Source organism: Tympanuchus pallidicinctus, unplaced genomic scaffold, assembly GCF_026119805.1.
Source record: "Tympanuchus pallidicinctus isolate F22 unplaced genomic scaffold, pur_lepc_1.0 scaffold4, whole genome shotgun sequence".
Taxonomy (NCBI): domain Eukaryota; kingdom Metazoa; phylum Chordata; class Aves; order Galliformes; family Phasianidae; genus Tympanuchus; species Tympanuchus pallidicinctus.
In genome coordinates, this window is record NW_026294758.1 from 17,782,501 (window position 1) to 17,808,180 (window position 25,680).

Sequence of the window (25,680 nt, forward strand, 5' to 3'; positions counted from 1 at the left end):
TAGAAAGAATTCAGTCTATCCTCTATCTAGCTACAGATACTGTCAATAGACTCATCTTTTATACCTGTATACCTGACTTCCAAAACACTCTCAGCTGCTCTATTTCAGGTAGATGAACTATCTTTTTGGAAAGTCTAATCTGTACTTAAAAATTACCAAACATCAAAACAGCAAATTTCATTCAAATGGCTGAGGTATGAACTATGATTATTATTATAGAGCTCCCAAAATATAGGATCAGACACACTGCTATTTTTATGCCATATATGTATGGAAAAGCTAATACACATTTTGTTGAAGCTATTCCTTCTTTCTCCTCATATACAGCCGTAAGAATTATTTGTAATTTAAGCACATGGAACATAAAATATATGAAATTTAACTGCTAGCTGCTAATCTCTGAATGCTTCAGCTTCATGATTTAACAACTGCTTGCTAAACAGTATGCTACTGCATACTGTTAAACTGCTTGCACATTTTGTCAACAAGTGAAAAAAAAATTATTTAGATGAAAATACACTTCTGAAAAACAGATTATATAGGGATATAAAATCAGAATGATTTAAGAAAATCAGTAATGACTTAGAAAAAAAATGTATGTGGTATGAAGACATGCTTTCTATGCAGCAGTCTTTAAAGTTGATATAAAGGTCCTCACTTCTTTTTAATCTACATATTTCAACAGGTACTTTTTGAATTATTACCTGCATGGAGATAAACAGAAGGGAAGCAGTCATTCAAACAGAACACTACATAGACTGCAAAAGTAGGAGTTCTTTAATTGCACAGTGCATATTTCTGTAACAGACAAGAATTTGCCTTTATCCTCCAGCATAACATTTGACAATTTGCTGATCTCAGCAACAAATAATTCAATAAAAATTGTCCTAATTACTAGAAGATATTTGAAAACAATCGAGGATGACAGTTTGTATATGTGATATTTTGTAATTTTTGTAATTTGTCTACTCCCTAAAGGGTAAGTAAAATCTAATAGGTACATGTGGTAACCAACTAAAAGATAATTGTGCCTCTAATCATTAAATGCGTAACACATTCATATACATCAACTCAGCATTAATTTTATAGGTCACCTTCCCTTCAATGTGACACAAATTCTCCAATTTTATTACAACTTTGATAGGACTGCTCTGAGATTCATATCTTGGGAAGAGTGATTTCCAATAGTAAACAGAAAAAAATCTTGGGTGTTTTCAGAATAAAAGTCTGTACAAGAACAGGTTGAATAAAAAGAAAAACTGGTCCTTCTGCTTAGCTAAAAGAATAAAGTTATTAAATATCAAGGTAATAATGAAACGTCAAACAGCAGAAATCCAATTCTTTCTATCACTACTACAAGCTACAAGAGTATGAAGAGCTGCTATTTGGGAATTCTGTGACAAATTCAGTTACTAATTCCCTGAAAAAATGCCCATAAGAAAGACACATTACAGTGTCTTAATTTTTTTAATTTTTTCAACTGTGATTTTCTTCAGTTCCCTCTGTATAGTAGATAATACTTTTCCTTAATGTTGAAAGGCACAGTAACCTTTTCTATCTGTATTGTGAAAAATGGAAACAAACTTACTCCTACTGCCCACTCACTGGTTTCTCACATAAAAACACATTTCTTTCTGTGCTGCACAATTTAGGATTATGGCACAATAATGCTAAAGTCATAACAGTGTAACAACACTAAAGTGTAACAACAGAGTTGTTACCAGCAGACTTACAAATGTGGGTTTTACCTAGAGGCACACTTGCGTTGCAGTCTGCAAGACTCTGCTCTGAGTTGCCACTACAAAGGTGCCACTTAAAAAAAGATAACACACAATTTAAATAATCTTCCTGTAAATTATAACTATTTGCCATTATTTTGCTAAGTTCTAAGAGGATGTTGTAAAGGAAACAATGGTTGAGAGATCTGTTTTCAAAACCCTACATCTTTGTCATACTAATTATCAGACAACTAGTTCCTATTACTGAGTTACTAGTAAGAACTCAAAGAAAAGTGGAAAAGAATATCACAAACCACCAATATTTATGTGTATCACAAACCACCAATAATAAAGGACACCAGTAGTGTCCTTTTCTTTACAGAATCATGTATACTCTTACAAATATAAACTTGATCACACCCCTGTTTATAGAACAGATAATGAATGCGAATGGAAAACTCATCAAATTCTTTTTTTCACCTCCTGATGCAAAAGGAGTTTACATTATTTTGCCACCTCTGAGCAAGATTTCACGTCTCATATTTCTCCTGCAAATGGACTATTACAAAACAAGTCAAAAGTCAACCTGTAAAATATCCAAACTGCAGACAGAAGTTGTCATAATAGCAGGATCGATATTTAAAACAACGAAGCATTTTCACTAGCAATTACATAGCTTAGAAAACTGAGATTGATGAAGGAATTGCAATAAACGTAGAAAAACAGACAATTTTTCTATTGAAAACTCCTAATGAAACTTAACATTATCATACTAAAAGCCAAAAATTAAGAAATACTACTTTTCCTCAAGTTTCTTCCTTTCCAGAGTAGAATAGTATTTCAATATTCTTGTCTAAAGATGGCAGCACTAGGTTTAAAATTCTTCTCCAGTACCTTATTGATTTTATCCTTTTTAATCACCATCATGCCCCTGCAATTGGCTTTGACACCCTGCAGATTGCTTATGTTCTATCTGGATAAATTCATTACTACTTTCTCAGAAAGGATCCAATGCAGACAAAGTATGCTTAGCTATAATGGAAACATAGCTCAACATTATCCTAAGTACTGAAAAAATGAAATTAACCTCATGATATATAGTTCTCATGCTTTAAGCCATCCAATTGTAGAAAGATAACAGGAGTGATGACACTTATTAAAATCTTAAAATTACCACTTCCCGCTGTTCTTCTCTAGGAGCCAACAGAACTGATAATAATATAGTTCCCAAATCATGGTCAGGGTAATGAGGGTCCTTCAGGCTCAAGGTAACATCTGTTTGCCTAGGAGACAAAAACATGTGCGCTTGTTTTGATTTCAGGCTCTCAGATAATTACATTTCTGAATCATGACAATTAAAGAAATCTGCATTTATATGAAGCTACTTGAAAATGATGTGACAAATCTAGCTTATTTATACCTTCAAGTATTTCAGTTTAAGTAGTCATAAGTAAACACTAAATACTCTTTCTCCATGTTAAGTACATACACACACTCAAGTAATTAAACCCACACTGTAATGGTAATGAATTTAAAAAAGCATAAGAAAAATAAACATAAACAGCAGGTGGTACTACTGTAAATGAAGACAATATAAAAACAAGGGTACAATATAAAAACATGAATAGAGTGATTATAAAAGTTATATTTTTATAGATGCTACAACAAATATTCTGTATTATAAGTTAGTATATTTACTAATGTTCATATTACAGTAATTCCCTGAAACTGTGTCTTTCCCCTGCCATTTTTATATGAGGTAGGTTTGCATTATTATTTTTCAGTATTACATTCTATTTGCAGCTCCACAAACATGCAATTAACGCCTAAGGAATTACTCCATAGACTTATTTGTGCCATACCTGTTTAATTCTAATGATGCAAGATTCAAAAACGCTGAACCAATAAAGTCATCTTGAAGCCCGAAGTCATAATCAAAAACCTAAGATGCACAGGGGATACAAACATTTTTCAGCATCAGAAAACTTTTTTGAAATACTCCTTTTTCATGAAAACGCTTTTCCAGAGTTAAGCCACATGCTTCTCAGTCAGACAAGGAGTAACTGAAACCATCATACACTTTTTAGACACAAAATTTTGAAACTGCTTATTTAGAAGTTGGAACTCATAATGTAAAGACACAATGGTATACCAGTACCAGACTGTGCATGTGAACAAATTCAGTATTTTTATAAATACAGACACTAAAAAAGGAAAAGCAAAAGTAAAATTAAAGCAAGGAGAATCACTAGCTTGCTAGACATGAATTAACACCCTTAGAAATCTTATAAAATATAAGTGGGAGTGATATGACTGTGAAAAGTGGGTTATAAACAGCACTTGCATCAGTATGAGACATGATCAAATTCTATCAGTCAGGGTTTTGGAGGTTTTTAGGTTTTAGAAATACTTTAAGACAATGACTTAATAGATCTGTAAGGTACCAGTGACACTTCTTACTCACTATGAGGATGCAGCCTGCTAACTTTCTGTCTAAAAGACAACACACCTGGACAAGTTTACTGAAATTCAGAAAAGAATCTGTGGTTAATACATTGAGTGGTGTCAGTGATTTGAGATTAGGCCTTCTCAAATCACAATGACGAAAAACAAATTCTTAAGGAACGTCTTTTGGAAGGAAATGTACAAAAAAGACGGATGGTAAAAAGGAAAGATAATACATAACTATGCAAGCCAAAAATCGGAAACTCTCAGGCATCAAAAACTTCCTAGTTAAGTTACATTTCCTTGTCATGGCATTGTCATGACAATTTCTGAGATCTGAAGAGATCTTTCGTTCTAAATAAAGAGGGACACTTATTAGTAGCTGTAATGAGAACATTTAATGGAGAAGTAACAGACCTGGACTCAAGGCCTTTGATTCTGATATATATACTTCAACTATTGCATTACAAAAAACCTTTTTTTTTTTTTTTAAGTTTTTAAGAAGATAAAGCTGTTCATCTTCTACAGATAATTTAATACAGACTGGGTTTAGACAGAAATAATGTTACCAAAATCCTATATTCCAGTGGCTACAAGCATGAAGGACTGAATTCGTAAGTATTTGTGTTTAAGTCGATCGTATTGATCTACGTGACTGGACACTGTCATATTTTATCTCTCTCGTTTTCACTGCAACGTGAAAGAAAAATACATGATAAAATCTCAGTTCCTCTTGCAAAATATAATTATTATTTCTCTCTACAAATTACCAAAATGAAAACATCCAGTAGATACATTCAGCTGAGTTAGTATACCTCAGCCAGCACTTAGAATGTCTGCCTGAGCTATAAACACTGAAATACTTAGATGCTGTGTTCATAGGACATATCTGCAAAGAAAGACGTTATACCTGTCAATACATTCTTCCTAGAAAAAACAAAATACATACTTCTGTTCCCTTGTCTTACCTTACTCTGGGTTGCTACCTTACTGCAGGGTTGCTATTTGACCTAAATCAAAACAGGTAGCTAGCTTTCTTTTAAGCGTCCCCTTTTGAATCTGCTTCTTTCTGCTACAGAGCCTGTTTTCATTCCTTATGTATTCCTAAGGGTAATGAGGGCAGGAAAGTATCAATGTAGAATTACAATTCACTTCAAGCTTTTTTAATAGTAACATACTTTGCATTTAAAAATATAAATTCTGTCAATAACTCTTTGCCTGTAATTTGTCTGACATAAATAATACACTGTCTCACCTTTATATATAAGGGCTCTCTTGGGTTATCTATAAGAATGCAAGTTTTTTCTTCCCACACAGGATTGAGGTTCTTGTGTATTGTTTTACTTCTAAACACTTCTTTTCCTCCAAGTTTGAACTTGACGTACGGATCACTGGTTCCTGTGGATGAAACATACGTTGTTAATTATGTCCTTTTAATCCAGTTCAGATACTAACATAGTTTGTATTGATAATTATACTAAAAGCATCAGCTTGATTACTTTTTTATTGTCACAATCTAATTCTATAGTGCCAGTACTCAGCTAATTTGTAGTATCAATAATGAGAGGGTGCTTGAATTACCTTCTGTTGTCTGCAATCTAAACTCAAAGTCACACATGAAATGACAACTGTTCCAGCGTAGTTTTTGGTTAAAAAAACATCACTATATTAGGACTAGGATTTCATCTTAATGCAATCACAAAAAATTAGGTTATGAAATAGATTTCTGTAATACGCTCATCTAATTATATGATGTCTTTAAAAATGCATGGGCAGATGTTAGGAACAAATCCTGGCTCCACTGGCATCACAAGTGTAACACTTCATTGACTTTTCTGTGTTCAGGATTCCTTCTTTCATGACAGACAAGATGAACAAATTAAATCCAATGTCAGTTCACAAAGTTCAGATAGGTCACATAATTGCAGATATGCACAGCCTTAAGCTCCCTGATACATCTGGGGAATAGTTAACAATGAGCAAACAGGTAACTCTGAAGAGAATTTGGAAAAGTGAAATAAAGATGTTCAAAATCTGATCAATAGAGATTGGATGAGATGTGGGTGTAAAGTGTCAGAACAGATGAGTCAGAAAGATTGCATAAGTGGGATTTGTTAAGGCCAGAGAGACGCCCCTTGATGAGGGCTGAAGAAGGAGACTCTGCAGTCCTCGTGTTCGCCCTATCAGGCATTTCAGGAAGCAGCTGTTAAATACTGTGTGGACGGATCCAGACCAGAAACATGACTGATGTGCAGCTGGGTGTGGTCTTGCTTCAGGTTAACCACGGTTAGAAGACACACAGGCTGTGGTCCAAGTGGAAGACTGACCTTGACAGCAGATTGAAGAAAGGCAATTCGTCTTTTCCTTCTCTATTTTTTATTACTAAAAATATAGTCAAATCTTTAAAAGAAATAAGAGTTTGAAAATTCAAACTAATTACCTTCCCTAAAATGCCAATAGGTAAGATTTTCCTTTCATGTAAGTGAATAACATTTTAATAAAACATATTCAATGGAGTTCATCCTCATAATTCTGTCATCTGTTTCTTGAATTCACGTTTGTGTTTAAATCCATAAAGAAAAGGATTGGTTATCTTTTATTAAACTGCACTGTACTCTTCTGAACACAAAGACCAGCTTGACTAAAGCTCTTTGCACTATTTCATGTAGCCGCTAGATGTCAGCACTCTTTAGCTAAACTCAGATTTCTTAAAAAAGAAATTGGGAAAGAGGGATCTCAGGTGAGACAGTCACTCTGTTTTATCTTTACTAGGACAGAATTTCAGTGGCATAAAAGTTTAATCTAGCACGATTAGTCTGAGTCTGTAATTTTAATTAGAATCAACTGTTCAATTTAAGTAAATCTTTGCTCTTTTATTAAAATCATCTTACTTGTGATAATAACATCACATAAAAACAGTAAAAAGACACTTTAAAGTGAGCCTCAAAGAACCCACATCCTTATTAATTAAGTCACAGATTGGTTTCCCTATTACTAATTGCCCAAATGTGTGTTCTACCTGCATCAGTTAACATTATTAGGGGTGGCCAGCAAGGACAATGAGGTGATTGTCCCCCTCTAAGCTGCTCTTGTGAGCCCCCATCTAAAGTACTGTGTCCAGGTCTGGAGCCCCCAGCACAAGAAAGACAGGGAGCTGTTGAAAAGGGTCCAGAGGAGGGCCAAAAGATGATCAGGGGGCTGGAGCACCTCCCCTATGAGGACAGGCTGAGAGAGCTGGGCTTGTTCAGCCTGGAGAAAAGAAGGCCTAACTGCAGGCTTTCAGTACTGAAAGGGAGCCTACAAACAGGAGGGGAATCAATTCTATGAAAGGGTAGATAACAGGAGGACAAGGGGAAATGGTTTTAAGTTGAAAGAGGGAAGATTTAGGTTGGATGTCAGGGAGAAGTTCTTTACAGAGAGAGTGGTGAGGTGCTGGAACAGGCTGCCCAGAGAGGGTGTCCCGTCCCTGGAGGTGTTCAAGGCCAGATTGGATGGGGCCCTGATCTAATATTAAATGGGGAGGTTGGTGGCCCTGCATGTGGCAGGGGAGTTGGAGATTCATGATCCTTGAGGTTCCTTCCAACCCAGGCCAGTCTGTGATTCTGTGATCATTATAAGACTTCACTCATGAGTTTAAAATCTTCCACATAACGCCACGCAGTAAGACAGCACTGTACTTCAGCAGCTCCTGAAGTACCACTAGTGACTGTGCAAAGGCAATAAGGATTCTTTGAAAAGGTGGCAGACTCTCTGTTCCTAGCAAGCATCAGCCAAAGTGACACATACACATGCTGTTAGAGTTGAGCTCAGATGCTGTCCATTATCACAAAGATGGTTAACTGATCCTGCAAAACAAAAGCTCCTCCAGCTCCACAGGTCCAACTAACACTTACAGGGCCAAGCACTTCTTACGGAGACATCTCCCAGGATGGATTTGCAAGTTTAGGATTTAGATTAGATCGTGGAAGTAAAGAAGGTACAGACATTTTGCAGGATAAATATTCAAAATGTTTTTGCAAAAGAATACTAAACTGTTTTTCAGAAGGAACTATAAGAATGAGAGTAGGAGAGAAAATTCAGCAATGGCAGATTTGGCCACAATAATAATTTTAAAAAGATCTATGATAGAAAGACATTCTCAGTGCATCCTATAAATACACATAATTAACTCCTGAAGCTTTCTAAGTCTTTTCAAGATATTTGTCTCCTTGTCAATCAGACTGTGTTTCTTCATGAAATCTTATTTAATATAATGGGATAAACTGCTAATCAAAGAAAAATCAGCAACGAACACGGGGCAAGATGGAACCATGGGATCAAGCAACTGCTGCAACTGAGAAAGACTGAGGCAAAGGTATGCACATTTCTCTACAGTATTTCTGCATTTGACTCAATATAACCAAAGTCAAACATCCAGCACATCTGAAAAAGCTGACCTGAAGATCCACTGTTAGAATGTGAGAGCCAGACATGGAATGCCTAACGGTAAATTTTAAAATCTCACACTACAACCAGAAAACCGATTACGGTAGTTCATAAAAAAAAAACGTTAGAACAGCACATCCAGCTGTCATTTCATCTATAGATGCTCTAAACTTCATCCAACAAGGAAAAAAAATAATACATTTTAGAAAAATAGTGAGCCACTAGTAAGTATTTCTCTTAAGCTAATTAACTGATATAATTAAAATCATTTAACTACAGCATGCATTCATTTTTCCACTTCTGCTTTTCACTTACAGTCCAGAACAACTTTCAGAACAAAACAGAGAGCAACATTTAAGCATAGTCCAGAGCTACAAGAGATTGTGCCCAAAGCTTCCACTTCCAATTCAGATTTTCACCAACGCAATTTTAAATCTAGTTTCTTTTTCTTTTTTTCTTTTTTGAGAATATTAACAAGGTGGTGTTTTCTGACCACTGAGAAATCAATTTTCCTGAGTACATTTGTGTATAACCACTGAGTCATACTAATAAATATTTCTGTGTAATCTATGTAACTCTCATAAATAAAATTCCACTTGAGGATTTTTAAACTTTTTGCTGTATTAAATAGCATGCTACCCAGAGATGTACATTCTGGCTCACAGCATTCCGAGGCTCCAAAAACTCAGTATTTTATTTGGATGCCTAACTATTAGGGTTGTGATGAAGCTGCTAGCCTTCAGGCAGTGGTGGTCGAAAAATGCCATTACTTGCCAGTTTCTAATAACGGTGGCAAAGAGCCAGCACTGACAGTGTCTGTCAGAGCTAGCCATGAGGAAATTCACAACTGCTGTTTTCAAAGGTACTACAACTGTTTACTTTGGAACCATAGAAAATTTCACAGTAAAATCCCATGGTATGGGCAGCTGAGATATGTTCTCAAAATATTTAATAACCACAAATTTATTTGAGATATGAAGTAGACTTGGACAGTCCATCTTCATTCTATGACTCTTTGATCTTCTCATCGTAAAAGACAGTCCTTTAAAGCCACGGGTGGGGGGGAACTGCATTTAGCAATCTTTTCATAAAACTGCCATGTGGTATCCCCAGATGTTTCCATCATCTTGTGATGGAATAATGACGAAAAAAATAAAAACAAGCAGCCCAGCTCTGATGTACCTAAATACAAGGGAGGAGTTCAGTAGGCTGAAAATGAGGGACTGTCTTATTTTCAACTGCCCATGCGAAGGGAAGAACATGTTCTAAAGTTTTTAGCAGGACAGTAGGCAACTGACAACCAGTGAAGATCTCCTACGCTGCATAAGAATTCCAGACTGTGACAGAAATAGAAAGCCACATGTTTTCTGCCTGGAGACTTAAGAAGTTTGCTGGATAGAAGGGAGCAAGTGCAGTGAGGTACCAGTCAGTGGGAACAGGCACCACATTAGATAGGTCAGAATCAACTAGAGCAGAAGAGTGAATCCATCCTTCAGTGACCTTTGGCACCTTTTGCTCAGAAGGACAAAACTGTACGCAGCATGTGCGGAGAGCGCCCAGCCTGTCTACATATTCTGTCCCCGTTTCTCAGATCTGCACTTTGCTCTTTCCTCCTTGCTCTTCACTCACCAAAAAAGGCCAATTACTTGCCAGTCACCCTCAGGTATGAACCTTGGCTGCTGCCAAGCAGCAGGAGGTAAGGCACAAGCAGCTACTCCTCAGCAGTCCCACAGTGCATCCATTGCACAGCAACAACAGTGTCAGAAACATCAAGGCAGAGCAGAGAAAGAACCGGAAAGTAATTTTCCAGTCTGCATTTTGCACTGGGCACTGCTACTCTGTATCTGTTGACAGTAATATGGAAATCCACAACTGCAATTCTCTTCACTACAGAGAAATAGAGTTTCTAAAAAGAAGCTATTTTACACATTCACAGCTCCCAGAGTTCTTAATAAATGCATTTTTAGATATATTTTTGACTCAGTCAAAGAAATGCAACTCCTCTAAAACACTTCAAGATAAATTAACGTATAAATCCTTTGATTTCCATCCCAGAAGGAATTTGTTTTCCTTTGGATTAAATAGCTTCAAAATTCCAGACATGACTAATACAGTAAAATAAAAATATACAATTTAAGGGTTTGATAAATATTTCCATTTAGTAGCACAAAAATACTGATCTCCAATGCCTTCTAAAAACAATTTGGATCCAGGCTACCTGTTATACTGTGAGTAGCATTTCTCTAGCTATTGTCCCATGACTGCTTCCCAGATCAGAAACATTCCACTACACCACACTACACTCCTCATATCACCTCTACAGGAAAGAGAACACGAACGTGTTCCCATCATTCTTGACTATGTAACAGACTTAGTAGTGTTTCACAGATTTAAAAAAAATTATCTGAATCTTGAAGATGAACAACTTCTCAATCTGCATTACTACCCTGTCTGCACTACATTTTGACCAAGTTAAGAATTGAATTTCAGTGTTCTACAACAGTGAAGCATTGCTCAAACACAAAATACATTTTTTTTCTGTATTAAATGTTAAATGTATTGTCCCATATAAGTGTGCTTTAAATATTTTGTGGCTGCGTAGAATCAGAACTATATTAAAGGCTTTCTGATTCCTCTTATTTTACTTAACGTCTCATTGGCACTTAGTTTCCTTCCAGATCCTAGAGATGTAAATGGATAAAGAGATATACAGATAAAAAGCAAACTATCCATCTATATTCTTGCACTATTATAGTTCCTTGACATTTTCCTGATTTTGACTATGCTCTCTCCCAGTTACCCTCAGTTCAAACAGCTAATTTCTGAATGATGTAAAAATTTCATATTGAAAATGAGAGATCAATCAAACTGAAACTCAGCGTTGGCACTGCATACTGCACACTACTTCTGGATTTTTTTTTTTTTTTTTTTTTTACCACTTTGGATATAAGCTTCCATATCAGTTAGCCACATAAGAAACAACTATTGTTATAAAGTCTTAGGAAGCCCTACAGACCAATGTTCTGCACAGAGAGACAAGGAGATTTGGTGACATTAACCAGTTAAAGGCCAAAGCCACATTTCTCAGAGAACACAAAAGAGAGTGGCTTCCAGGCTCCAGTGAAACAAGAGAAGACTGCGAAGAAAATCTATTCAAAACATTTAAAAGAATATTTTGGATATTGTTGCTTGAACTGAAGAGAATGGTAGAACACCAATGACTAAAACGTAATTCCCTACAATATTTCAGTTTACATCTCAGCATGAGTCACTCTTGAAGCAAAAATGGATAAATCTCTATCTCCTTCTTTACAAAAATTATACATATTAGCGATAGTGGAAAGAAAAATTGTAAATGCATATTACTGATTGAAAGTGGCTGCATGAAATCTGCATGCAATTCAAAGACAAGTAACATATCAATTTTTTTTTCAATCCATAAATCTTAATTCTAGAAAAAACTCCCAAAGCATACATGGTATTACACACTTTATTAAAAAAAAAAAAAAATTAAAATTAAAAAAGAGAACAAAGATACAAAGTGTAAGGTTAAATTGTTAATACTACTGACTTTCTTTCTTTTTTTTTTTTTTTTTTTTTTGTTAAAACTACTGAGTTTTCCACAGCTCTTAAGGAAAGAGGCTTGGAAAACAAATGTTGAAATCTAACTAAATATGTTGTTTACTTTAGGAAGGGCTTAAATAAAGCAAGTCCCGTAGTTATAAAACATATCTGTGGTCACAAAAGGATTCTAACAGAAGCACAAATGTAAACTGTATCCTCATACAGCTGAGATGGCATTGGGCACCACAGCTGAGTGGTACTCAGAAAGAAAGCTGTATCAGACTGAAGGCAGAATCTTCTATAAAAATGAGAACTTAAAATGAATAATTACATTTCCTTCTGACATACTTGTGCAGAATTATTGTCTGCAATAACAAGAGCTATTTTCCACACTTTGAGAAAGGAACAGCAAGATGTTGGTCCTCTCATTAAGAATGTTCTGTTCTTCCATTGTTGTGACTATAAACAGTGCTATTTATTAACTAATAGCCATGACAAATACTGGCATTGCTAGCCACATAAATAAAGCTGCAATCTTTTCCCTTTCTTTAGAGAATGTTATGGTGACTCTTTTTATAAATTTGGGTAAGACAAAGCGTGCAGAACATTCATGCCATGAGAATTCAATGCTGAATTCAAATACTGCAATATGTTCGGCACCAGGTTTCTAAAAAGATATGTGAAACTAAAGTTCAAGAATTAAGGAGCAAAAAGCTGAATTTAAAACCAAAATTATTTTCTACAATATAGTTTCATTATGCTTTTGGAGTGAGAGTCATAAAACTCAGAAAAAGAACAATGGTCAGGCTTTAAGCAGAGAATCTGAAGATTTTGGAGAGAAGGTGTTACGACTTATAGTATATGCCATCTTCATGATATTCCTGAGAAATCTTCCACTCCCTGATTTTAATACCCAACACATCAGTCTTGACAGCTCCATTTGGCATTTGGATATATATATTTACACACTGCTTCCAAGAGATTGTCCCATAATCACCTTCTGGGTCAAAATCCCTAACACAAGCACTGGTGAAGCATGTAGGCAATGCAAAAGAAATGCTGGTACTGGCTCAGAATGAACTTCCAATGAGACACAGTATTCTGTCTACATTGGTGTCTCCAAACAGGTGATGATGGGAAAATGAGAAGGTGGCAAGCAAGTAAATTATTTTCCCATAATGTCCTTTTTCTATGCACCAAGAATTTAAATTAAAAAACAAACAAACAAACAAAAACTTTGAGAATTGTGTTTATATTTTTTTTTCTCTTCACCTTTCAATATCTTAGTGAACTTTCATGAACTTGCTGCATCTCCTCTGGTATCCACAGAAACTCCTAGTATTAATTCAGTTTTACATGCTCATTGTTAGTGAAACATTTCTGGGTTTACTTAAAACAAATACATATACATATATATGTATGTGTATATATTTTGAGAGAGAGAGAGAGAGAGAGAGAGAGAGTATATATATATATATATACTCTAGAAAGCATTCAGAGAAAAATGACTTCCCAACCTTAATCCTTTTCTGTGCACTTTCCACTCAGCAGCTATCTAAATCCACAAAGTGCTTTCCTAATGCCTACACAGTGCCCTCAGAATCTAGTTTTGCAGATGCTGACAATATCTCCACTCTGAGAATCTCCAAGGGAAAGGGAAAACAAACGAAACACAGAGCAGAACAGCGGATATTCAGGCTTAGCTTGGTGTCCTGAACAAGTTACTATTTTTGTATTTTTCTCTCTGGGTTTTGAAATCAAACATGCAGTCACTGTGGGAAGAAGCACACCTGTAGCTCCCCACCGGACCTGAAGAATCCTTATACTTCTTTATGGCAGCACACACTCTTCTTGACACAACTGCAGTGGCTTGCTAAAACAAACCCCCCATTGCTTGAGATAGAGGGCTGAGTGTTTTCATGGTCAGAAAAGAATTAAGAAAGAAAGGCATCTACTCTTTGTGGTAAGAAAACAGGCCACAAGACTATTCTGTGAAAACAAGTTCAGTATCTGTCTTCTTCCTCCAAAAGGTTGACCTAAAATTTAGTACTTGCTCAGTGTTTTCAAAAAATGCCTTTAAGTGTCTGTCTAAAGTGAAACCTCCAAAACAGGGTGACAAATGTGCAAAATAACTTAATATCTAGGCATTGCAGAAACATCAGAAGTAGCACAAGGTTGTTTGACTCTGAAGTGGCAGGTTTTTGAACAGATCTTTCAAAGCGCTTAAGATCTTACAGAGCACCAAATACTCAGTTCAGAAACTGAGATTCTACCTCAGGAGGCAGATTTCCTGCTCTTTATTTACTTTAGACTCCTGTTTTATCTGGAAAATATTTACAGATTTTTTCCTTGCAAACAAACCAAAATATTTATAATCACATTTCAGTTCATTTATAAACAATAGGAATGGCAAATATAAATGAACTACATGATAACATTCAAAAACCAGACAAGCTATGTGGATGTCCCTCCAACTCATTAAACAAAACGTTTTAGTATTTTTATTTTTAATGAATGCCAGGTAAACTTGATTCTATTGATTCAATTCTAATGATGTAATTATCAGTGGAGTAGTATCCCTTTGATGTAAACAGCTTTCTTGGTTTCTGCTACTGTACTTGAGACCTGAAATCAGCCAAATAACTTCACCAAGTTTACACAGAAAGCCTCTATACAAAACCATTTTTTCAGTTGCAGATTTACTATGTTTTCTTTTCTCTCATAATGAATATATTTTCACTAGTTTATTAACCAGATTTATCATGCTTAAAAAGCTGTTCAGGAATGGCATTACTGACCAATCTAAAATAAGCTACAGTTGTTTGTGCAGTCATTAAGATAGCCAGTTGTGTTTCAGTGGGTCAAAATACATTTCAGGAATCGTGTGTTGTACGTGGCTTAGTGCAAATTGTAAAATGCCAACATTGGACCAGAAGATTGACCAACAGGAAACACTTGGACCATTAAAGACAGGAGTTTTACTGCTGTCTTAAAATACAGAGCCATTACTTATGTTAAGCAGTCAAGGAACAAATTAACTACTGAACAGGACAGCTGTAATTTGAATGGTTAAATTAGATCTATCACATCATTCCTAGCTTGAAATTAGAAGTAAACTAATATTACCTTCTATTACTTTTCTTCCTGTGTGCGTTTAGCTGTCCTGAGTTCCTTTTGCTGCATGCCCTTGAACCAAAGAACCTCAACATGGTTTTAAACAGCATCTAACACAAAATTAAAACCTGGATTCTTAAGCTTTAATAATCTTGTTAAAATTAAACCAATGGAAATCCAATTTCCCAAGTATTAAGATAGTGTTTACCAACATGTACTTACCTCCACGATCTCGTGCTGCTAAATTCTGTCCTCTTCTTAAAGTAATGTCCAGTTGGTACATTCCGGGATCCCCAGAGGGAAAATCTGCATTACTAGGTCCAACTGAACTTGTTTTCTGGAGGAGAAAAAAATGAAATTGTTGATGTTACTAAAAGTTTCAGATAACGTTCATTTTTCCCTGGCAATATCATCTTGTTGAATTATGACTGGGCTTTATATCATTCCCCCATCTTACAGCTAACAGAACCAGTGCCTGTCTTCAGCATGATAGAAATCCCAAAAATCCCTTTTTTGTCCTTGCATTTGCAAAAGGATCCTTTGTTATTTATATTTATTATGGCAACCTCACTTTTTAATTACGTTCATTTTCACTCCTGGTCTGCTAAGACAGGTCACTGCACTGCTTTGAAAATTCCAGAATGATGGAAGGAAATTGGTGAAGAATATCCTTGGAGAAAATTGAAAAATATCCTACAGGCAATAAACACAATTCAAACTCTTCATTTGCAATATATGCCTTTTTTGCTCTGACTGTTTGCCAGAGCAAAGATAGGATTCTCAGATTATTTTTATGAATTGTATCAGAAGAAATAAAAAATTAAGGGAAGTCAGAAGAAAAGAAACCTCTCTGGACCACATGAATAGTAATTACATTGCTGTCCCCGTTGACAAAGGAGAGAAATTGTATTTCCTCCTAAATTTATAAATTTTTGGAGAACAGTTCTGAACACATCTCTCTGTAAGTTGCATCTAATTACCATTAATGTTTTGAACACTGCATTTAATTTTAAGGCTAAGATGGCTGTACATATTATTCATTCGCAGTACAGATAGAAGTTTCATACATCATACACACAGAGCATCACCACTACGTCCTATGATAGGACGTAAATCACAGAAACACAGAAAAACTTAAGTTGGAAGGGACCTTAAAGATCATCTAGTTCCAGCATTCCTGTCATCTATATCAGGCTGCTCAGGATGCCATCCAGCTTGATCCTGAACACTTCCAGAGACAGGGCATCTGCATATAGGGCAGCCTGTTTCAGCACCTCACCACTCTCTGAGTGAAAAATTTCTCCTTAACATCTAACCTAAATCTTTTAGTTTAAAGCCATTCTCCCTTTCTCGTAATATCATTATCAGACAGTGTAAAAAGTCAATCCCTCTCCTGATTGTAAGCTCCTTTTATGTTTTGGAAGAGCACAATGAGGTGTCTTCAGAACCTTCTTCAAGCTGAACAAGCCAATCTTCCTCAATCTTTCTTTATAGGAAAGATGCTCAGCCTCATGAAGATGATCATCTTCATGGCCTCATCTGGACCTACTCCAACAGCTTTCCATCCTTCCTAAAGATGGGGCTCACAAAGGCAGAGCAGAGAGTGGACAACCCCCTCCCTCTCCCTGCTGCCACCCCTCCTCAGGTAAAGTACAAAACACTGTTGGCCTTCCAGGCTGCAGGAACAAAGCAACAGGTCATGTCCCGCTTTTCAAGGACGAGTGATATGAATGTTTGCTACACAGTTACAACTGCTCTGTAAGAAAAAAGTATTTATTTAATGTCTTGTTATCCCAAAGAAAAACTGCACCTAATATATTAACCTTTGCTGCAACATGCACAATGCTGGCCATACCAAACACTGAGACATATGCTCATGAGTTAGACACCAATGAAGATTTTGAAAACAAGTTCACTTCAGAGAAAATGGCTAGATGAGTTTTGATTTAGGGAAGGGGGTGTTGAAGATTTTCACAGTTTATCTTCCAATTCTGTCTTTGTAAAGTAACTGCTGATGCATGCCTGAAACTATGAAAAGACCTTGTAAGACTATAGCAGAAGTCACCCACCACCCACACTTCTAAAGGATTAACTCCTCTCAGAAGTTCTCCAGATACAAGGTTGAAAATAATAAAAAAAAAAACAGAATTTCCACCTTGCCTTGGAAAGTTATGCAAGGGAGTGTCAAGGACCTTTTTCCAAGACAACAAGGAGTAATAAGCAAGATAGGCAGTGATGGGAGCCAAGTTGGTCAGTTACAGTAATCGATGAGAACATGTGAGAATGTAGAAATGTTTATTCCAGCAGTGCTACCTGACCAAAATTTCTAAGAGGGAAGACAAGCACAAAAACAGTCCTGCCTGTCACAATAATCAGTAGGCTAAAGAGTTACAGTCAGTTCTTCCAAGAAGGAAGAAGCTTGCAGCTGGAGAGACTGTGAACCACAAGGGGCCCAAGCAACAGGGCAGGAGTCGCAGAGCAGCAGGCCTCAAGTCTTGCTCTTTACCTTCCTCTGCACTCCTCTGCGATGCTTAGCCTCTAACAAGGACAGAAATAAGGAAAAAATTCATACTAGTCTGGCGCTCAGTCTCATCCTGGCACTGGTGTTTATCAGCTCCAAAGTAAATCACCATCACTAATATTATCACTCCACTTTCTTGTCTGTCTGCAAGAACTTGCAGGTACAAAAGAAGAACTGCAATGTTTTCCAATATTAATAACCTGTTCTTCCAATCTTCTTTGGGGAGTCCCTTTGTCCCTCTTCCCTTTTTATGTTCTTTGTTATAACACAAGCCCCGTGTTAACATTAACATTTCCTCATTTCTATCTTTTTCACTCCTTTCCAGTGCCTTTTTTTTTTTATTAATTTTTTTTGGTGTCAAGCAGACCAGAAATGATTAGATAAGCAGTGTAATAATACTGCAGGACATAAAGAGCTGAATGAAATAAAAATGAAAAAGAAAACAAGTAAGTATTAAGAAGTCAAGCTAGTCTTCTCACATTAGACAAACAACATTTGAATTCTGTAAGTAAAAGTTGAGGTTGCCATAATAAATCAAGCCTTCAATGAATCATTTTTTAACAACATTGCAAAATTTAACCATTAAAGTGGCAACAAGTAAAACATAAAGGACTACTTTTGTGCATTCTGCTCTAATGAACTTAAGATTAAAAATGTTTCAACAAGACATTTGGAAACGTATCAAATCCTACAATTATCCCAAACACGAGTTTCTAAACCAAATCTTCTTAACTTCCGCACTGCAAGTATTGAGACCAAGGAAGTAGGTTCTTTGTAGCCATAAAAACATTAATAAAGTTGTTGTGACCCACAACAACTGTGAGCTGTATATTAACGGATGATGACATGAAGCCTGACAAGGTATGAACAAGCCTTAACTTTTAGTTTCTAAATGCACATAAGGTGTTGAAAATGCTTTTATTATTTATTAAATCTTTGAGAAAAACATTGAGATTCCAGACAAAGAGGCAATTAACTTCTGTTTCACATAAGTAAATCTTCTGTGGGATGGAATGCCTTGATACAACTGAATTCATTTTTAACAGCTGTCTGTTATCATCTTACTTTAGAATAATCTTTCTAGCTAAATTATGACTTAATTATCAGAGTCCCACAATTGCCTATAAAATCCAAATTAAATTGTTTTAAAGGAAATTTCTGATTTCACAGTGTAGGCAAACTTGTAGACAGAATTTTGATACAGATGGTAAAGATCCCCACCATCCTGCAAACTTTCCATGTGGAAAGGCTGAGACAAAGTTCTCAATGACTACACAGTTTATCAATTGTGCTCTTCATTTAATAGATAGTATACAAGGCTCCCCTGGGTAGTTTTTTTACTGAACAGTTTCAGTAACACCATAATCTGCTTTCACTTTCAATAAGACATCCAAGGCAAGATTTTCAACATGGTAAGAATCAACACATAAAAAGAATAAATCTGCAGCTACAATTCACTTCTGACTTAGAGCATGTCAAATGATGTTGTAACATACCTGGTGTACACATCATTTATACAAGCTGGACCGAATACACAGCTTACACTTGGCCACACTTTAATAACTCCTGTGAGTGGCACTCATTCATTGAGTATCTGTTTTCCTATTTCTCTATTTTCTAGATGCAGCAGTCTAACAACCAGATCAATATATTTTTTTAAACAGATGAGCACATGTTAAGCATGTAAAAGAACTGCAAACTAGTTACATGTTAATAGCTGCACCACTAGGGAAAGGAAAAGCCATCTTATATTGTGGTAAATACATTACTACCCATGTATGAAGTATTGCACCTCAATGTATAAACAGAATGATGCTGCTTTGATGGACTAAAATTGCCACTATTCCTGTACCATATCATTTTTCACAGCTTATTAAAAAACACCAGAACAAAAAGCAAAGTGAATCTGATTATCATCTCTATGGCATTATCAAAGTTAGGAGTATATCTTCTGAAGTCACATTACCATTTAACAGCATAAAGCACAACACTAATTTTTAGGTTAACACATTCAGGTGTCCCCAGCTGACAACCTAGAGATTACTACCATCTCTGCCACTGCAAACCATGCATTGCCTTTTTCTGTCACCATAAATACTGACATTCTTCTTCAGAATTTTACTAATGATTAACCACCTACACAAACCCAGTAAATTAATAGTGCACCTGCAATCTAAATCTGTAAATTAGCAAGACTTAACTCCAGATATTCAGAGGTTATAAGAGATTTAAGGAACTCTCCACTGTAGAAACAGAGTAGCACTTCAGAGGAACAGATCTTAAAATTTGATTTATTTTTCTTTTTGTTTAGCGCCAAAACTAAAATATTCAACAAGTATTAAAAAAGAAAAACTACAGCTGTAATATACCCCATCATCTCCTTTCAGAAGGAGCCCAAATCTAGTACATCCCTATAAATAAAACATCTGCTTGTAAAGTAAAGAAATTTTAAACTTGAATATCCAAATACCTGTCAATTTAGGCAGTTAATGAGAAATAATTGTGCTTCAAAAGTTATGAAAATGAAGTGATAAGCAATTTTCAATATTCCTGAAAATATTTGCCTGCTTTAGACTTCTTATGTTCATCATCATACCTCGTTCATCATACCTAAGCAACAGTTTTTATTCTAGTGTTCCAACTGATAGCAACAAACAGCAACTGAGGAATGTGAAAGAGAAAACAGCTACACACACTGTTTCATTTCATTCAATCTACTTCCTCAATAACGAGGCTGGATTAAAATTTCAACTTATTTCAATACCAAAATGAAGGGACATACTGTGATTTTAAATCAGAAGTGTACAGAAACTGATAGAATCTTGTATGTGCTAGTAATGTGGGTTTTGATTAACATACATGCTTCAGACAGGAGTGGCTACTTTTTTAGTTTGTCATACTCATATCTACAGAAAAATACTGCTGTTACTTACAGCACATGTGAAAAGCCTGAGCTGTGCCTGAGAAGATTTAAAATTGGATAAAATGTATGATGATCTATGAAAGATTTTGCATTTGAGCTATTCATGAGCTTAGGGCAACAGCACATATGTGCTAGTCTGAAATGCATAGATAATGAAGAACTATAAATTTGAGATTATTTCTGCAGAATGAAGACATTGTTTATCTGAGCATTAATACACACACACATATACATGCACACACACGTTGATATGTGTCAGTATTTTCTGTATGCGAATAGTTTACATCATCAGGAAATACTGTGGTTAACAGAGAGAAATGTGTAAAACGTTCAGCCTCCTCTTTCCTGAGCTTTCTGGATACATGTGAAAGAGCTATTTAATCTGTTGTTTAAAAATAATCCTTCAGAATTAAAAAAAAAAAAAAAGAAAAAAAACAACCCAAAAAACATTTATATCTCTGCAGAGTAAGTGGAATATTTTTTCCGACATTTGTACTATTCTTGCTCTTTGATACTGAAAGTGAGCATTTGCTTTCAGTTATTTTCAAATACAATAAAAGTGATTAGTTTGAACAGCTTGAAGATTTCCTTCTGAAAATGTAATAAATAGATGCACAAATAACAGCAGAAGATGTAAGCATATTATTCGGAAAGCTTTGTACTTAGAAGTACATTTCAAGTCACATGTTTCAGAAGCAGTAGTCCTGTCTAGCAGCAGAGGAAACCACACAGTGATATTCATACTCAGAAGAGATCCGACTGAATTGTCCCTTCTTTCATCAATCTTCATGTTTTGCTTGCTCAGTTTGCTACCTTTTATTCATTCAAGTCTACTGTAAAATTTTACTTCTGCAGATCACTTACAGAGACTGAGATAATAAAGTGAGTAGAAAATAAAAACGGCCTACACCAAAACCATGAGTTTGTGCTTGAATAAAGCAGCCACAACTTACTTCCTGTTGGTCAGATTTCATCCTGATCCATATGCCCTGCCTAACATCCTACAGTGTTTTTATGCTCCTTAGTTGTATCAAAAAGATCTAAAGTTTCTGTCCAGACTCCATTTTGTGAAAAGAAACTTCAGTATTCATCCCAAATTACTATAGGGTTATCTATTTCTTACCAACACAGTAGTTTACCTTGATAGAATAAATTGTAAGCACAGGGCTTCAGAATACAAACTTTTCAAGAACTGAGAAAGTGTTTCCACTTACAAGTAATGGTGGATAACTTTTATTTTTTTTATTTTTTTTTAGCATGTTCCAACTCTTAATCCTCGTGATCTGTCAGAGTGTATCGTCTCAGCTCCTCGTAATGGGTTCACAAAGAGGGTTTTTTAGAAATTCCAAATAAATTTTACCACTTTGTTTTTCTTTGGTACTGCTGTGATAAATTCAAAGGTTTTTAATATGCTAGTTACACACAATTTTGTTACAGAAAACCTTAGAATTACTACATTAGGTATTTCAACCGCTGAGTTATGAATTTGTACCTGAGGTTTGATCAAAGGCATAAATACAGATATATCAGTGTTTTATAATCACTTATTTTTTCCCAGCCATTCTGTACACTGATCTCAGCAAAGCTTGCTTTTGCTAGAAATTCTGTCCATTTAATACTTAGATTTTACACTCCAAACAAAGTGATTTGTTACAATTTCTCAGTTTGTGGTGGAGCCACTTCTTTTAGCACATATGATGCTTTTTCATTAAACTAAGAAATAGCACATCCAGAGTAGGCTCCTACTCAACAGCTTTCCTAGTAGTGGTTGATGTAAAGAAACCACTTTGCCCTCACCAGCAGTTGTATGGTCCCCTTGACCATGGGACGAAAGCCTCACTTACTTATGAGTGCCTTTTCAAGAGAAATTGGCAGCTGAATTTAAGGATGTGTTGTGTAATTCCATTTTGAATAAAATCACAGAGGAAATGAGGAATAAATTCAATATATGTGCTAGACAAATCAATACATTTCTGATTTACCATCCAATTATAACTTCAGATCATCACAATAGCTAAGGTATTCCTTTTAATTTATCTTCAAAATAATACTGCATAACAGGATGTGCTCAAGGAAAAACTCTAGTTTTTGATTTAGAAATGTAGGTAGGCTGCTCCAAAAATAATACCTTCTATTTTATTCTGTTACCCACAGAGTCAGAGGTGGATGTTGGTGGTATGACAATAGAGGTTGAACCTTCCCACCAATATCCCATTACATGCTGTTGTTGTGCAACCAATGGCAACAGAAGGATAGACTGACAGAATAGTATCTGACACAGAAGCATGGGTGAGGCAAATGGGTGTCAGCGAATTCCTCCATGTGGAAAAAGTAGTATCCACTGACATTCATCAACACTCGCTGAATGTTCACACAGACCAAACAGAGCACAGTGAGGCTGAGAATTTGCTCTATCAAATAGTGTTATTGTGCTCTTTGCACCTGTTGTAGTTTCCATGGAAATAAATAGGAGGTATTACTTTCAGAGCAACCTATTTATCTTTTGTAGAAAACAGGCAGCAATTTGTAGCCCAGAAAAGTAGCTGGAGGCTGGTACCTGGGCAGACAGTAAGGTGACAAGAAAAGAAGTTATTACCAGAGCTACTGTTAGAGTTCTACTGTTCCTTAACACAGTCCTAATCAGAAATTAGCTGTGGGGTAGAATAGAGTTTACACTGAAAAGTATTAGTGATCCTGTTTGAATGGAAAAAAAGGAAGCTTCATCCCATCATAATAAATCCCACCACTGCCTGATATATACCTAAGGCAAAAAAATCAAGCCTACCTTTCAGTGACTTGACACTGAAATATGTTCACCATCAGCTGACATAAAATGGAAAAAGTGAGAAAGTAACCTGCTCAGAATTTGTCAGAAAGACCTTGAATTTCTGTCAATATTGGGACTGCACAGTACCAATACCCTCATGAAGACACCTGAATCTTGAACTGATTTATCAAATAACAGACAGGGAAAAATACCTTCGCTAACAGAAGAATAAACAGAAGATAAACCCCACCAATGTCTTGCAGATTTCCTAAGTAAAAATTGTTCCATCATGAGCACCAATGTTCACTGTAGACAACAAACTTTCTACATAGTATATATTTGCATAGGGAACAGTATACCAATAGCCAGATAAGATGAAACAGTGTTTTCCAGTCACTGTTAGTCAGTGTGTGTCTCTGGCAGGTATCAGAATGAGAAGAAAAACCCTAGATGCAGAAAAAAATAAATATTCGATGTAAATAAATAACAAAGAGACAATGAAAATTAAATTAAATGCAGGTATCTTTGAAGTAGAAATTCCGCCAGCTAACTGATGAAGCACTGGGTGTATAAGGCAGCATAGCCACTCTCTGTTATTAGCAATGGAAGATACTTAAATTTCGTCCAGTTGCATCAGATAGTCTACTCCAGATTTGTACTCTGGAGATGGATGACAAAATCTGAGTTATTAGCTGATTTAGCCCCTAAACTTCCTATAGGGGAAGATCAGAGTTGACTCTTCAGAAGGATGATTGCCTTTCTATTATAAAGAGATACAGATCTGATTCATTAGTAATTTGTATGTCTGCTCTGTTCTTATGGAGATGCTGAAGGCGTCTTAAATCTTTAAAAGTGTGGGAATATTCTTAATTGACATCAGTTACAAGGAAGCATATTTGAATCATAATCACATTTTAAGAAACTCTAAGATAGAATAGAACTAATAAACTGTCATTTTTCAGAAGACAAACAAAACAAAGTAAAACCACCTGGTAATTTCCATACTGCAAGTAACACCGTTAACACAAAAATCACCATGCACACACTTTTCCAAAGGCAAATTTGAGTAAAATAAAGAGTTTTAGTAGAGTAACTGATAAATTTCTGGAAGCAAGTTCAAAGTGCCCATAAAACCAACATTTATACAAATGGGAAAGCAGAGAATGAACGTATAGGAATTCCCATTAGCTGAGTGGACTCAAGTTTAGTAACATAGCCAAGTGCCACCAGGGCAGTTCTGGTGACCTAGACTGACATGGCTGACAGAAGACCACCACAAGTGATCTTGTCCCACCCTCTCAGAACCAATGACAGGCACACATTCCATTCCTTTCAATGTTTGCTGTCTACATCATCTAAACTTTCCTCATCTTTGTTTGATGACACGAACATTACAAGATTATACAGTCCAGATAAAATAACACAGATGCTGCGAGGCTACACCTTATAGAATGGACAAGTCCCAGCCTCAGGTTAAGGAACACAGCACTGTGCCTCAGGAAATGGAGACAAAGACAGCTCTTCTTTACAGCCGTGGCTGCTCTGCTCCTGGTTAGACAACTCACAGGTATCTACTGCCCAAGCATTTAATCCCAGGTTGTTTCTTAGACGCAATGTCCCATTGGAAAGACAGGCAGTCATGTAAATCAGAACAGCATCTTCTGTCATGTAGTTTACAGTGAGCAATGTACTTCCAGTTCCAAAACAAGGTAAAATAGAAATAGGGAAAAAAAATGCAAATCAACTTCCAGTTAACAAAATTTATAAGGACAAACAATGTCAGGGACTCTGAATAAAGCAGCGCTCTGCTAAAGCAATAGCTGAAGATGGAACTGGCATTCACAGGGACTTATTTCTATTCACGTAACATCATCACTGTATGCTGTGCCTCATTCATCATCACTGGCCAGAAAGCTCTTCACTCCAAGTGGGCTGGCGTGTGCCCACACAGCAGAGTAAGAATTGATTCCTTCCACAAGCAGACAGCTTTCCAGAAATCCAATGGATAAACCCAGGTAATTAGAGCTGTCTAAAATTTAAGTGGACTCCCAGGGGAGATGCTTCCTTTGCACTATTACTGATACACTTCATGTGAACTCACCACTTGTGAATCTCTGTGGTTCTTCCACCCTGGTTAACACATTCAAAGAGTGTTGTTAAAACAGAATGGTAATTATATTGAAACTATGGGCAATTTGCTCAA

At 36.0% G+C, this 25,680-nt stretch overlaps 1 protein-coding gene across 5 annotated transcripts in view; it reads right to left on the reverse strand.

Moving 5' to 3' along the window:
• MCTP1 (multiple C2 and transmembrane domain containing 1) overlaps positions 1-25,680 on the reverse strand; it is a 252,740-nt gene that overhangs the window by 145,952 nt on the left and 81,108 nt on the right. For all 5 annotated transcript variants that reach the window (XM_052700796.1, XM_052700793.1, XM_052700794.1 and 2 more), the window contains exons 2-5: positions 15,489-15,603; positions 5,419-5,561; positions 3,581-3,660; positions 2,893-3,001 (exon numbers count right to left, since the gene is read on the reverse strand). In XM_052700796.1, the coding sequence (XP_052556756.1) occupies positions 2,893-3,001; positions 3,581-3,660; positions 5,419-5,561; positions 15,489-15,603 (447 nt within the window). The remainder of the gene's footprint in view (positions 1-2,892; positions 3,002-3,580; positions 3,661-5,418; positions 5,562-15,488; positions 15,604-25,680) is intronic.